Here is a 16,256-nt window from a genome sequence, read left to right on the forward strand (position 1 = left end):
ATTCTACATACGTAAATACTGGACAAGCATGAAAAATGCCTGGAAAGGCACACCATACTATTAAGGCTTGTTGTATCTTAGAAATGGAACCACGTTCTGTGCCAAGAGAAAATTTTTACAAAAAACTAATGAAAAGTATTGCTCTGATTTAAGAATTACAGCAACCATTAAGTCAATTTAACATCAGTAACAGAGAACTCAATCCTGGTGTCAAGTGCTACTTGACAAGATTACAGTAACAAGATTACTGTTAGAAGCTGACCCATTACAGAACAGATCTAAGACCGAGGAGACACCAGAGGAAAATCCACACTGTCTGAAAAATGCCAGTTCACATCTGAAAGCACCATTTCATCAATCAGACAACAGGTGCTAGCTGGAAAAACAAAAGTAGTCAAATTCTCACGTTTTAGGAAGGCCTCCAAAATATTTCAATAATTATTTCTCATAAGCAGTTGTTATCAGGTAAGGTGTACACTAATAATGCTGTAGTTCCTAGTACTTTACATTTTAATTATTATATTATATCATATATTGAGAATATCACAGTATTACATTATTTTAATTTTTTGCGTTAAAATTACTTTTGTTTCCTCATATGGTTAGCATTTCCATCTATAGCCAAATTATTTTCGGGGAAGCAAATTTGAGATTCTATAATTCAAGTTGAAGAGACAGGATACTTCAAAATGGAATTTACAAAGTGTTGATAAATACTGTTTCACCACAGATTTAAAAGGAATATGGAGGGACAGGTATATATTGCTAACACTGAGTAAGCAAAGTACAGTGCATTGAGTGGCCTCATCATCCAGAGTCAGAAAAAACTGAGTGAGAAAGCAAAAGAAAAATTTTGATTTTAAGTTATTTTACAAATATTGTCAAAACACATGTTGATCACCAAAGGCAGAAACCATAAAGGAAAAAAAGGGAAAATATAACTATACAATGTCTAAAAAATAAGTAATAAAAAATCTACTGTAAAATGCCTAAATGAATAAAAAACACTATGAACAAAGTTTAAAAATAAACTATAACTTAGAAAACATTTTCACTGTATGTGAAAGACCCCAGAATAAATACATAAAGAGTTCTTACAAATAAATATTAAAAAACTGAACACCACAGAGGAAAAAAATAGAGGATAGGAACTGACAGTTCACAACAGAAATACAAAAGGCTCTCAAGAGTAATCAAAGATATGCAAATTTAAACAATAAAGCACACTTTTTTCAGGCTAAATGATTCCTTGAGGTTAACTGAGATACGATGGTATAGACCTACAGTAATTGATATGATAAAATGTCCATGATGTATCAATAATAGATATAATAAGCAAGATACTAGAGAGTATGTAGCATGTTTCCTCTTTCTAAAAAGCAAAAATATCTATGCATACCAAAAAATAATGTTCATCAAAATGTTATAAAGAGGAAATGTATGTCCAGGGAATTCCCTGGAGGTCTAGTGGTTAACACTCCACTGCATGGGGTGCGGTGAGTTCAATTCCTGGTTGGGGAGTTAAGAAACCAAAAGTTTTTTCCATTTTAGGTGAAAAAAGGGAATATGTTTAAAAAAAAAAAAAAAAAAGGAACTTGTTTTTCTGGGACAAAGTCCCAATTGCCTATTTCTATAGAAACAGTTCCAATTTTTCTCAGCCATCAGGGATTCCTACAATCTCTAAATTGTTAACATGTTTATGCTCTACCAAAATGGCACCAAATGAGAAACAAAATTACTTTCATGGTCTCAGCAGGGACAAATATCTATCCCCAGCTCTGCTGCTGCCTACTGCTAAGTCACTTCAGTCGTGTCCGACTCTGTGCAACCCCATAGACAGCAGCCCACCAAGCTCCTCCGTCCCTGGGATTCTCCAGGCAAGAACACTGTAGTGGGTTGCCTTTTCCTTCTCCAATGCATGAAAGTGGAAAGTGGAAGGGAAGTCGCTCAGTTGTGTCCGACTCTTAGCGACCCCATGGACTGCAGCCTACCAGGCTCTTCCATCCATGGGAGTTTCCAGGCAAGAAATTTCCAGCTTCCTATTGTGTAGGTTAGTCCTATTGGGAAGGGCCAGGTCCCTGGAGCATTATTTGGGTCGTCCTTTGGGCAGTGATCAAATAAAGGCAGCACTGAAGAATAAATATCAGACTTGTCTTACCTATACTTCTGTCAAACTCTAGAAAACCAATTCAGTAACACAGATTACTAAAGTTTCAAGACTGTCTTTTATTGACTGGCGAAGTATCCCAGTCTTGATTTTCACATTTTTCCATTTTGGCAGGGCACAAGGAATTAAACAAGAAAACCCTTGGCACCATTAATAAACTTGACAACTTAAATGTTCCTTTTGATTTCTGTGGCCAAGAAAGTCCTGAAAGTGCTTTTGTGAAACTTTAAAGATTAAAAGAAAATGTTTGTTTGCTAAGTGGTTTCTTTTTTTGTGTCGGGGGGGGGAGGCAGGTAGAAAAACAGGTAGGTTTTAGTTTCACAATGTACAAATGGTGCAAGTTTCCAATCAAGGTAATATTTATTCCCTGGCCTAAAGCCTTATTCTATATACCAGCTTCTCAAAATGTTATTTTCATGGTAGATTTAAAAGAAACTTAATTTGGTTCTGGACAAGGTGGAGTAAACACATTTCTACCTATCTGTCCAACTAAGCACAATTAAAAACCCTAGACATTATATATAAACAAATATAAGAATATTCTGAAAGGGGGAAGAGAAGAAAGTAGACCAGCTAGGAACCTCAGGATTCAAGTAATAACACTGGTAATGAGTGCCCTGAGGCTTCTTCTTGCTTCCTTAAAAGCCCAGACTGGGTGCTGAAAAATCCCACACGCACAAACAGCAATGGGCACAGATAAAAAAGTCCCTAGGAAAGCCTACTCTCTCCTGCCAAACAGCCAGGAATACGCAGCCTAGCATGATAGAAACTTTATTTCAAAAATAAACGCCCTAATCCAAAAAACACCAGAGGAAGAAACCATGCTCACCCCAACCACTGTCAGCAAAAGCCAAGTGGGGAGCATAATTTCTACCCTCACCTGGCAATAATGAGGTACCCCTTCCAATCCACCTGTGGTAGTATCAGAGAAAGCCAAGTGGGGAGCCTGAACTTTAACCACCACCCACAGTAATGAGCTATCCCTCCGCATCCACCTCTGTGACGCTAGCGGAAGCCATATGGAGAGCCTGGACTTCTATATGCATCAGTAACAAGGCATCTCTTACCCTCCACACAAACAATTGGCAAAGGCCGAGTGGAGAGCCCAGATTTCTACCTGTGCTTACTGTCAATGAGGTACCTTTTTCACTCTCCTCCAGGATGGTGTCAACAGAGACCAAAAGGGCAGCCTGGATTTCCATTCCCCTTCATGGTGACAAGGTCCACTTTCTTGCTCCACAGTGTCAAAGTGTGGAAAGCACAGATTTCAACCCCTGCCCACTAGTTAGGCACCCTTCTCCATCCCATCCAGGAACAGTCCTGGGCTTCTACCCCTGCTTGGGATGAAGGGTCAGTGGTCAGTGTCTACATTCCCCTGCTGCTGTGGTTTCAGTGAAGGACGCTAAAACATAAAATTTAAGGAAGATCCAGGCTCGTAACATAGCTCCCAAAATGTGCAGAATGCAACTGGAAAACACTTGTTAGACCAAGACCCAGGAAAAATTTCAACTGGATAAGAAAAAACAATCAACAGATGACAACATGTCAGGTAATTTCAGATGCTGGAATTAACTGACAAGAATTTTAAAGCAACCATCATAAAAAATGTTCCCATAACCAATTAAAAATATGCTTAAGGAACCCTCCTACCCTGTTGGAGGAAATCTAAATTGGTGACACCAATATGGAGAGCAGTACGGAGATTCCTTAAAAAAAATAAAGACAGGGTTAGAAAAAACCCCACCTGATCCTGCAATTCCACTCATAGGCATATATCTGGAGAAAATCATAATTCAAAAAGATACATGCACCCCAGTGTTCACTGCAGCATTATTTAACAATAGCCAAGACATAAAAGAAACCTAAATGTCCATCCACAGATAAATGGATAAAGAAAATGTAGTATATTTATACAGTGGAATATTACTCAGCCATAAAAAAGAATGAAATAATGCCATTTGCAGCAATATGAATGGACCTAGAGATTATCATACTAAGTGAGGTAAGCCAGACAAAGACAAAATATCATATGGTATCAGTTACGTGTGGAATCTTGGGGGGGGGGTGGGGGGAATAACTTACATACAAAACAAACAGACCCACAGACACAGAGAACAAGCTTATGATTACTGAAGGGGAAAGATGGGAAGGGGGTGGTAAATTAAAATTTGGGGATTAACATACACACTACTATATATAAAACAGATAACCGACAAAGCCTCACTGTACAGCACAGTGAACTATACTCATTATTTTGTAATAACCTGTAAAGGAAAATAATCCCCAAAATATATATATACATGAATATCTGAATCACTTTGCTCTACGCATAAAACACAACATTTTAAGTCTACTGTAGTTTGATAAAATACAAAACAAATAAAAAATTCCCAAAATGTAATTTCCTCCACTTGAAAATTTCCTCTCCTGCCCAGATTGTGACCTAGACTTCTGACTATCATTTAAAATAAAGTTTATATTTTCTCTCTTCTGGGAAAAAAAGAATATGCTTGAAACAAATTAATGAGTAAGAAGTTTTGGAAGGAAAGAAGGCAATTTTGGAAGAAAGAAAGAATCAAATGGAAATCTTAGAACTGAAAAATACAATAATCTCAATGAATGGGATTCATTCATACATACATACATGCAATGAATCTCAGTGAATGACAGGAAAAGATGAGGAAAGAATGAACTTCCCAACAGAACAACAGGGGCTCCCTGGTAGCCCAGTGGAAAAGAACGTGCCTGCCAATGCAGGAGACAGGGGTTTGATCCCTGATCTGGGGAGATCCCGCAAGTAACTGCGCCTTGTGCGCCACCAGCTGCTGAGCCTGAGCCTGAGCTCCAGAACCCGGGAGCTGCACCTGTGGAGCCCATATGCCACAGCTCCTGAAGCCTGCACACCCCAGGGCCTGTGCCCTGCAACAAGGGAAGCCACGGCAACGAGAAGCCCAAGCATGGCAACGAGAGAAGAGCTTGCACAGCAACGAAGACCCAGCAGAGCCAAAAATAAATAAATAAATAAAATAAAATAGAAAGAAAGAAACAGAACAACAGAGACTACCCAATCTGAACAACAGAAAGAAAACAGACTAAAAACAACAACAACAACAACAAAGAATAGTGTCAGGGTCCTGTAGGACCATTAACAAAAAATCTAACATTTACAATATCAGAGTCCCAGAAGGGAAAGGAGAAAGCAGATGGAACTGAAAAAAATATGTGAAGAAATAATGGCTGAAGTTTTTTCCAAATCTGACAAACATAAGCCTAAGAATTGAAGAAGCTGACCAAAGGTGAAATAGCATAAATCCAAAGACAGAATCTTCAGAGTAATTAGAAGAACAATGATTCATTCTACTTTTCAACAGAAATTATGAAGACCAGAAGAAAGCAGTACAACATTTTCAAGTCCTGAAAGAAAATAACTGTCAACTCAGAATTCTGAAACTACCCTTCAAAATCAAAAAGTTGAAATCAAGACCTCAGATGAAAGAAAACTAAGGAAGTTTGCTGCCAACAGACCTACCCTAGAAGAATGGCTAAATGAACTTCTTCAGACACAAAGAAGGAAAACTTGGAGCATCGTGAAGGAAGAAAGAACAATAGAAAGTTTTCTAAATTATGTTTAATGGTTGAAGCACAAATTATATCATTGTCTGATGTGATTCTCAATATTATATAGGGGAAATATTTAAGCAAATTATATTGTAAAAAGGAGAGTGCAAAAAGGTCTAAGTGGAAGTAAGGCTTCCACATTTCCCTCAAAGTAGTAAAATGTTGGTATCAGTAGTGAAAAGTTGCAAATACATAATACAATGTCCAGAATAACCACTTTTAAAAATCTATACAAAGAGATACAATTAAAAATACTATAGATAAATCAAAAAGGAATTCTAAATAATGTTCAAGTAACCCATGAGAAGGCAAGAAAAATTAAATACAGGAATGAAAACGGAAAAAATAAAACAATAGATTTAAGCTCTAATATATCAACAATTACACTAAATGCAAATAGGCTAAATATATCATTAAGAGAGAGATTGGCAGAATGGATAAAAAACATGCACTGTAGGAAACTTACTTCAAATATAATGAAACAGATTAGGCTGAAAGTAAAAAGACAGAAGATGTACATAACATTGATCTTTTGTCTACTACATGAAAACATTAGTCAGAAGAAAGCAGGAGTGGCTACGTTAATATGAGATATAGTAGATTGCAGAGCAAATAAAATTTCCAGAGACAAAAAAGGAACATTATAAAATGATAAAAAGGTCAATTCACCAAGAAGACAAAGAAATGCTATATGTGTAGGCACCAAACAGATTTCTAGAATACAAAAGGCCAAAATTGATAGAACTGAAGGTAGAGATACACAAATCCACAATAATAGTTGGGATATTTCAACAAATCCTCTCTTGATAATTGACAGAACCACTAGACAGAATCATCAAGAATAGAAAAGAACACCTCAACCAATGGATTTTTTAAATTAATTTTTATTGGAATATAGTTGTTTTTTAAGCAATGGATTTAAAGGTAGCTTAACAAGTAATAGACCATACCTGGTAAGTGATATTGCTTAATGATATTACACATGGACTGCATAGTCCATGGGGTCACAAAGAGCTGGACACGACTGAGCGACCTGCACTTTTTCAAACATAATGTATAACAATTTTCTATTGCTGTTTTGCTGTTTTAATAATAAAAGTGATACATATTTCTTGGGGTAAAAAAGTACTGATCTAAAAAAGTAAAAAGTTATTTTACTTTTACTCAATTTGCCATTACTGTCAATTTGCCATTATTCCCTTGAGATAATCATTTTCCATCATCTGTATTCTTTTTTTTTTTTTTTTTTGCTGTGTGGCATAGTTCCTCGACTGGGATAAAATCCAAGCTCACTGCAGTGGAAGCATGGAGTCTTAATCATTGGACTGCCAGGGAAGTCCCCAGAATCTATATTCTTAAAACTTTTCTTCACGTAAATACACACCTATGCAGTTTTAATTTTATAAAAAATGGGATAAAACTTCACCTACAGCTTGTTTTTTTGGCATCTTTCCTAGCTGGTAATATGTAGATCTATCATATGAAGTACTAATAAAAATATTCTCAGAAAACATCATGTTCTTTGATAATATAAACTCCATGGAGTTACAAAGGTCTATTATACTCAGTATTTAGAAACATAATGGCCATCAGATTAATGCTGAACAACCATAAAGAATAAAACTCTCCGTGAGCAAGAAGATAGCAAGACGGTTGAAAGTAACTCTATAAACAATAAAGGGAGCAAAAACATAAGTCTTATCACAACTGTGCTTTCTAGTTTTGTTTTGGTTTTTTTTTTTTTTTGAAGGAAAACTCTACAATCTAGCCAGCATCGTTAAATAAATGAAAACACAGGTTTTCTTCCATTGCATGCAAAAAAAGGTGGAGGAAAAGAGGGGGAAATTATATTAACACGAGTATTTATTTCCAAGTAAAATACTCACAGCTGTTTCTCCTTTTGGGAGATTTGTTTCTGCAGACTGTCGAATTTACTCTGATACTCTTGTAGATATTTCTTGTCCTCATCTTCAATTTCCATTTGCGCCTTCTCTGCTTGCTGCAATCTGGTGTAATTCAAATCAACTTTGGGTAAAACTGAGGCTAGAACTAGGGTGTAAAAGGGTGAAGAAGACAAATAAAAGAAAAACGGGGAAATAGAAACATTTCTAAATGAAAACAAAGTTTGGGGAAAAACTCACAAACTCAAACGTGAAAGAGCCACACAATGTCTAGAAATTGTTTTGTGATTTTTTTCAATATAATACATAATATGCCCAGAATACTATCTTCAAATTTGCTTTATTTCTTGTTCGTAATTAACAATGCAAAGCGATATAGCCTTTACCACTTATGTAAAGCATAAGGAGTTAATTTTCAAAGTATAATACGTGCATTACTGCCTTTTTACAAAACCATGAAAAGTACAGTACTTATGTCTACACTAGGTGAAGAAGCCACATTGTTATATATTATGTTAGGATGTGTATGCCAGGAATCAAGTGTGCTACAAGGCCAAGAGCAAAGACCTGCGATTGCTTCAAATTACAGCCAAGTCCTCCCTATAGAATCTTTATGCACTTCCTAGAGTATGCCAATGCTGTGTGTGTGTATATGTATGTGTTTTAGGATGCAAAAGAATTTAGTACTAGTTGGCAACATTTGCTAGAGATCATTGTTGCTTCCTCATCACTGAATTTTTAAAATTAGCTTAAAATGTAGATTTTTTTTTCCTCCTTTTATTTATGTCATTGCTTCTCCTTGTGCTCAGCTCCACTCCCTGTCTCCTACGGCCATCTAGGATTTCTTAGATTTAACATCACTAATTGCATAAGAAAACATCTCCCAAGAATTCAAGGGACATTAAGTCCTTGAAGGGAATATCTAAGAGAAATTTCTGTTCAACTAGCCAAAAAAGTTACCTCTTTTCTTCTTTAAAATCCATGCCCATGGGGCAACCCTCACACAATCCAAACGTATAAAGGCCACTTTCAAAGAAAAGAGGGTAACATTCAAGTTATCTCTAAATCTAAAATATTAAAACGGGGAGACGGGATACCCAAGCTTTTCTCAAAGGGTACAGAAATGAAAAAAAAGTCAGAGTGAGGTAGGCCGTGAAGTTGTGCTATTATAGAAGAGGGCTAAGAGGAACTGGAAAGTCAAGGAGCTAAAGCGTAAGATGACGGCCAATCTGAGTTATAAACTACTTTAAAACGTACTCAAAAATCAGTAAAGGGGCTAGTAAATAAAGAGTGGGCCAATGGGGGAAAAAACTGTGCCAACACATTGTGAAACCAAAGGATAACTTATTAAACAATTTTTATATTTTTCATCAAAAAGTAGCTAAAAAGATAAAACTGCATTTGAAAATTCTGACCTCCAAAGGGTCAATACTCAAATAAGCCCTTGTGCACAAGGTTTGAGGAATGTGTTTTTGGAAATCCAAGTGCACCCACTCTGCTTTATGGCAATGTACTACCACAGCAGCTGATCAAAAAGTGTACAGGGTTCCTTTCAGAATACATAATAGCGTAAATTATTTTTCGATTTAATATATTATAAAAATGTTGATTCTCTTTCAGTCTGTTTAAATATAAGTGGTTTTCAGAAAGATATATCTTTGACCAGCTTATACTGGTCCTGAGTGTCACTGCTGGCACATTTCACCAATGACATTGCAATTGTTCTAGTTTGAGTTAACAAATCATTGTCACTTCATAATGGAATGGACAGAAATCAAAGACAGAAAAAGGTAATAAAGATGTCCAAAATGTAAAAATGGGGATAAAGAAAACAAAAAAGAAAAAAGAAGAAAGAGGATGTCAATAAAAGAATATTCATGTCAATAAAGCATTAATAGTTATGTTTTTCATAAGTAGATTCAAAGAAAGCAATGATAAGACATATGTTGACACCAACATGACAGGTCAATGGAAATACATTACATTTTCCAACAATAAAAGTGAAAAATGCCAATATAAAACAATTCAATTTAAACAAAATTATTTCTTGGGTGGGGTTGAGGGGCCTAGCTCAAAGAAACACAACTAAACTGCCAACTCAGAAAGCTTGCTTTCAGATAAGAGATGGTGAATGACAAGGGATATGACGATCTATACGCATGGAAATCAATCAGGGATAATTCAATCATGGATTTTGTTCGTTTTTCACTTTTTCGAGGTTTTGTTTGTGTATTTGTCCTATGTAATACAATTAAACCATATAAAATTGCCAATATTAGGCCTTTCTAAAAAGTCTGCAAAATGGCAAAGACAAATGAATCAGGCTAATATAAAGCAACTTGATTCCATGCAACAACCAAAACAAAAAAAGGCAAAATTCTGCTGGGCTTTTAAAAAAAAAAAGTCCTAATCTAAATTTTCCTAATGGTCTTTGTGGCAGGTGTCAGAGTTGAATAAAGAAAAGGGGGGACAGAGAAAGTAAAAAAGAAACTAAGATTGGAAATGCTGTACCTTTGTTCCAGCTGCTTCATGGCTGCAGTAATTTTACTGGTTTTTTCTTCTAGTCGGGCAATTATTTCATTTTTTTCCTTCAAACCATCTTCAGAACCCTATTTAGAAAAAACTTAAAAGCTACAGTGGCTTTGAATTTTTTAAACCCAAATATGTATAAGCTTTGTATACCATTTTGCAATGGGATTGTTATTTTGAAACGACCAGCCTTTATTTACAGATTAAAATATTCCTAGATGTACCCCTAAGTTCACAGTAGCACTATTCACAATAGCCAAAACATAGAAATAACCCAAATGTCCACTGAAAGATGAATGGATAAAGATGTGGTATATTTATACAGTGGAATATGGCTCGGCCATCAAAAAAAGAATGAAACAATGCCATTTGCAACAACGTGGATACAACTAGAGACTATCATACTAAGTAAAGTCAGTCAGAAAGAGAAAGACAAATACCATGTTCTCTCTTACATGTAGAATATAAAATATGGCACAAATGAACATATCTATGGAACAGACTCACAGACACAGAGGACATACTTTTCACTGCCATGTGTGTGGGTGGAGGAGACGGACAGGGTGTCTGGGGTTAGTAAATGCAAACTATTACACATCGAATGGATAAACAACAAAGCCCTCTGCATAGCACAGGGGACTATATTCAATATCCTGGGATAAATTATAATGGAAAAGAATATAAAAAACAATGTATATGTGTAAATGAGTCACTTTGCTATAGAGCAGAAATTAACACAACATAGTAGATCAACTATACTTCAGTTAAAAAACAATAAATTAAAAATAAAATACTTCTAGATCTAAAGCAGTACTACCATTAGTCTTCATTTAAAGTGTAATAAAGGGGGAATTCCCTGGCAGTCCAGCGGTTAAGACTCCGAGCTTTCACTGCTGAGAACATGGGTTCAGTTCCTGGTTGGGGAACTAAGATCCCATAAATCATGCAGTGCAGTCAAGAAAAAGATACATTAATAATAAAGGGAATAAAAACCCTCAACCTTCAATGTTTTCAGAGATGCCAGAATAAACTCTTGGAAAATACACTGATTTTTTCAAATTAAATTGTAAAAGGCTTTTGGCAACATGTCTACTTAACAGCAACATCACTTTATCAGAAAACTCATAACAATTACAGTGAAGCATTTCAATCAAAATTAAATCTTTCTCAGGACTATATTGTGCAAAGAAATTTTTTAAAATGTCTTGCATATTTTGATTAAATTTTCCCAAAAGATTTAATCTTCATCTGTTAACCTGTCTACTATGAAGAAACAAATTCAGGTGATTTTTGTCTGTTCTTTGGCATTATTACATTTCTTCAGCTTCCATTTAGGAAAAAAGCCACTGATTTTTACTAATAAAATGGCACGATTACAATGAATTCATCTCTTCAAAATCAAACCCTTCATACAAATATTCGTTCTTAATTCATATAACAAGAAATTCCAAGATTTTAAGAATATTCCTTACCTGCAACTTCTGATACGTTTCTATGTTAATTGCTTTAACTTCCTCCAGTTGTTGTCGAAGGCCTATCAGAGTATCTTGTTTCTCATGGATATCTTTCTCCAACAACTTCATGGCAAGTTCAATCTCATGTTTCATACTAACTTGTACTGCCAGCTCATTCTCCACATCCTGCAATTCAACACAGCCTCAACTCACACACTGTTTCAGGATGTCAAAGTCAGATACACAACAGTTTAATTAGACCAAGAATCACTATGCAGACTACTGCTTTTGAGTTATAAGCCCCATTAAACGAAATCAGCTAGGCCCTATAACAACGTTCTATATTTTCAAAGGCACATTTTGTTAAATGAAAGCATTTTACAAATCTATTAATTATCACTATTCTACTGGCTCAAGAATTATAGACTTTTAAGCCTCATAAACTCAGTATTAATTTTCCCTAAAGAAACGACATAGTCCACATAAGGCCAGAGGTAAGTCAAAAACACCATTTCACAAAGTTTTATTTCTTTTCTTAAAGAATTTTATATCAGAGGATCTTAAGACAAATGTTTCTCGACTCTCTTTTTGACCGGGGTTGGTTACACAGGTATTTATAATCCATCAAGCTACAAACCTGTATTTTTCTGCTGATATTTCATAACCTAAAAGGTTAAAAAATAAGTTAACTTTAAATAAGATTTTACTGTTTTGATATTGATATCTGAATACATCACTATTTTCTGTAATGCTGGTCACAATGCACTATTTCACAAACTGACTATAACACTGTTTAAAAACACTGCTTATAAAAGACACAGTGGGAGTTTAAAAAGTTAGAAGGAATTAAGGGAATGAGATTGTTATCTCACGCCAAGGAAGGTCTGATAGAGATTTTAACCAGTGCTTATGGGTAAATTATTATCATTTTTGCTAATGTAACTGTAACGCAACCTACTTGTCTTAACTGAGATTCATCTCGAAGCTGCCTTCTGGCTTCATTATACATTTCATCTAGCCCTTGCCTGGAATGCTTATATGTTTGAAGCTCAGTTTCCACATCTACTTTGGTAACCTAGGACAAAAACATAAAATGTTTTACTCTATATGGAGTGTGTTGCCATGCCTTCCCCAGGGGATCTTCCCAACCCAGGGATCGAACCCAAGTCTCTTATGACTCCTTCACTGGCAGGCGGGTTCTTTACCACTAGTGCCATCTGATAAATCCATTCTATAATCACTTCTATTAGTTAATATAGTACAGAAATATCCAGTCTATGCAAAAGCCCCCAAAGTGGCTATTTCTGATGCAAGTCAATCTGTTTGTAATCAGTCTATACTTACTTCTAGGTGCTGCTGTGTTTTCATTAAAATCAATTTATTTTCACTTCGTAATTGATGATTTTCTTCTTGGAGTTTAATGATATTATTCTTTGCTATCGCTAACTAAAAATAAAATGAGGAATAAAAAAAAGATTTTAAACATCTTTATTTATACTCGCTTTACAGTTTATGTTCATGGCTATTCACAACAGAAGATAAAATTCTAAAACTTGTAAAATGTCTCTCACATCTACAGAAATTTTCATAAGAAAAATGCTATTATCCCAAGATACCAACTAAAGAAACTCTATTTCTATTTCCTTTTGTTAGCCAAATCATATGTCAGCTGAAACATATTGTTTATATGACTTACAATATGTCCTGAATACAAAGCGCATGAGTAAGCATATGAAGAATTATATGCTGAACAATAAGACAACTGTTTATATGTTAAACAATAAGACTGTAAAGACTTGTGCAAAGACAACAACATCTATAAGGAAAGTTGTGCTATAATTGAAAATGTAATACAGACATTCATGATAACCAAACAGGGCACCCTTGTGAAATATGGGCACACTGAGTGACCATCACAAATATAAGACAGCTCTCACCACCAGAGTTAAATATGAATGAAATTAAATACGAATGACTAAGTAAGTGACTTGGCTCTGAAGCCTAAAAGGAAAAAAGGGATTCTAGGAGAGGAAAACAGAAACCAGTCCCCAATGTTGGCTTGCAAATAAATTTCTAAAAACTTTGTCAGAAATGCAATTTGAACTTCACAGTGCCCCTATGGTCAAGAGGAGGCAAAAACTAGTGAGCAGCTCTCTCCAATGGTCCCAATCTGTCACACTATCAAATGGTCCTAAACTACCACAATGAAAACTCATGCAAACAATCATGTGCTTCCTGGTTTGGGACAAGTGGGTCAGTTCTAAAAGAATGTGGATTCTAATTAACATGGAAAACAGATTTCATAGTTCTAATACGTATTTATTCCCGGAGCCTAAGTAATTCTGAAAATGGAAACCAATCCTATGGTTATGTGAAAGTCACTCAGTCATGTCCGACTCTTTGTGACCCCATGGACATAGCCCACCAGGCTCCTCTGTCTGTAGAATTTTCCAGGCAAGAGTAGGTAGCCATTTCCTTCTCCAGGGGAATCCCAACCAAGGGATCAAACCTGTGTCTCCCATATTGCAGGCCGATTCTCTACTGTCTGAGCTACTAGGGAAGCCCCTGTGGTAATTCTGTGGCTAGGCGGTTTTTGGTTTTTTTTTTAAATCTCAGAAGCAACGTGGCGTGTGTGCTCAGCTGTATCCAACTCTTTGCGACCCCATGGACTGCAGCCCACCAGGCTCCTCTGTCCAAGGGATTTCCCAGGCAAGAATAATGGAGTGGGTTGCCATTTCCTTCTTCAAGGGATCTTCCTGACCCAGGAATCAAACCCACGTCTGTCTTGCATCTCCTGCATTGAGCTACCTGCGAAGCCCATAGATAGCCAATGGGAATTTACTCTTTGGCTCAGGAAACTCAAACAGGGACTCTGTATTGACCTAGAGGGGTGGGATGGGGAGGGAGGTTCTTAAGGGAGGGGATATATGTATACCAATGACTGATTCATGTTGAGGTTTGACAGAAAACAACAAAATTCTGTAAAGCAAATATCCTTCAATTAAAAGATAAATTAAAAAAAAAAGAGAGAGAGAGATGTGAGGGAGTTCCTTGGTGGCCTAGTGGTTAGGACTCTGCACTGTCACTGCGTGGCACTGGCTCGAACCCTGAGCGGGGAACTGAGATCCTGCAAGATATATGGCATGACCAGAACATTTTTTTAAAAGTTAAAACAAAAAAGCTGAGATACATTTCTGATTTGTGACCACTAAACAGCTACTTTGACAATGCAGAGAACCAGAGTACATCAGATGAGTTTCACACATGGGAGGCTAGAGAAAGGGTGGACATGATCATGGAGTGATGCTTGTAAGGAAAAGTAATCTGAATATGGGAACAAGGGGGACAGGATCATTTTAATGGCAATTTCTAACTATAGGTGATTCCACTATTTAAATATAGGTCATCCAAGTCGAGAAATGAGATTTACAGTTTATTTATAGAAGAGTTTGTATGCATTGCATTGGGGGGCTCATTTCTAGAAGTTGGGTATCTCAAATAATTCACAGATTCACCTGAGGACTTGCCCAAGAATAATATGTGGTTTCTCTAGAACTTATGATGATCAATTACAACTACAAATATTTCATCATAATGATGAAAATGTGTTTGTGTGTGTGCTCACACGTCTGCACGTGCTTAGCGCATTCATACTTAAAATGGAAAAGGATCGCCAATACTAGGTCCTTGGAAGACAATCATCCATGGCTGGGTTACAATACCTCTTCAATCAGCTTAGTATTTGACTTTTCTAATGAGTCAACTCTTGAATGGAGACTGCTGACCGTGCTGCTGAAATTGATAAAGAAAAACTCATTCAGAATCACACAGACTCACAAAGGCAAGAAAAAATTTGTTATCTTGGACTCCTCATGTTGACTGACATGCACCAACTGCCTTGTCTGAATTTTTTATTGCCACACTTACACATGAAGTCCTCTAAAGTAGGAAAAATGAATTTTTGAATCACCAAAATGACATAAACTTTCACCCTACCTAGCCTTTTTGCTCGAAGGTAGAGTGATAAGTCTGAAATTCTATTTTCAAATGTCTCTGAAGATTCTATTTAAAAATATAACTCTCATTTTCTGCTGAAAATCAATTATTTCAAATAATTTTCTGTATTCTTAATTTCCATTCACTCTCTATCCCCTCAACCCCTTTTCAAATGCTTATAAAAAAGGAATAGGGTTAAGATGACCTAAAAGGGGAAAAAAAAACTTAAGACAATATCCAAAATGTATTAAATATCTATGTGTCCATAATACTTACTTCAGTTGTCTATTTAATTCTTCAACATAATTCTTCTGGTCTAATATTGCAGCAATTTGAACATTCCTAGAGGAGGGGGGAAAGCAGCTTTTAGTTAATTGGAAAAGAATCTACTGGGTGGCCAAAAAAACAAACAAACAAGAAATACACAAAAGGTCTAAATCATCTAAAACTGTTGTGAAACCATAACGGAAAACAACATTTCAGTTCAGTTAAGTTGTTCAATTATGTCCAATTCTTTGCGATCCCATGGACTGCAGCATACCAGGCTTCCCTGTCCAACATTATCTTGCCTTTCAAATAAAATTCAACAAT

The 16,256-nt window shown here is 36.0% G+C and overlaps 1 protein-coding gene across 6 annotated transcripts in view; it reads right to left on the reverse strand.

Moving 5' to 3' along the window:
* Nucleotides 1-16,256, reverse strand: part of RUFY2 (RUN and FYVE domain containing 2) — a 44,863-nt gene that overhangs the window by 14,707 nt on the left and 13,900 nt on the right. For 3 of the 6 annotated variants that reach the window (XM_059882566.1, XM_024986723.2, NM_001206707.1), the window contains exons 7-13: nucleotides 15,942-16,007; nucleotides 15,392-15,461; nucleotides 13,014-13,115; nucleotides 12,628-12,744; nucleotides 11,688-11,855; nucleotides 10,198-10,295; nucleotides 7,672-7,791 (exon numbers count right to left, since the gene is read on the reverse strand). In XM_059882566.1, the coding sequence (XP_059738549.1) occupies nucleotides 7,672-7,791; nucleotides 10,198-10,295; nucleotides 11,688-11,855; nucleotides 12,628-12,744; nucleotides 13,014-13,115; nucleotides 15,392-15,461; nucleotides 15,942-16,007 (741 nt within the window). Of the gene's footprint in view, nucleotides 1-7,671; nucleotides 7,835-8,010; nucleotides 9,438-10,197; nucleotides 10,296-11,687; nucleotides 11,856-12,627; nucleotides 12,745-13,013; nucleotides 13,116-15,391; nucleotides 15,462-15,941; nucleotides 16,008-16,256 lie in introns of those variants that run through there. The other 3 variants (XM_024986722.2, XM_059882567.1, XM_024986724.2) reach the window with 3 other exon arrangements.

Source organism: Bos taurus, chromosome 28, assembly GCF_002263795.3.
Source record: "Bos taurus isolate L1 Dominette 01449 registration number 42190680 breed Hereford chromosome 28, ARS-UCD2.0, whole genome shotgun sequence".
In the NCBI taxonomy this organism is placed as follows: domain Eukaryota; kingdom Metazoa; phylum Chordata; class Mammalia; order Artiodactyla; family Bovidae; genus Bos; species Bos taurus.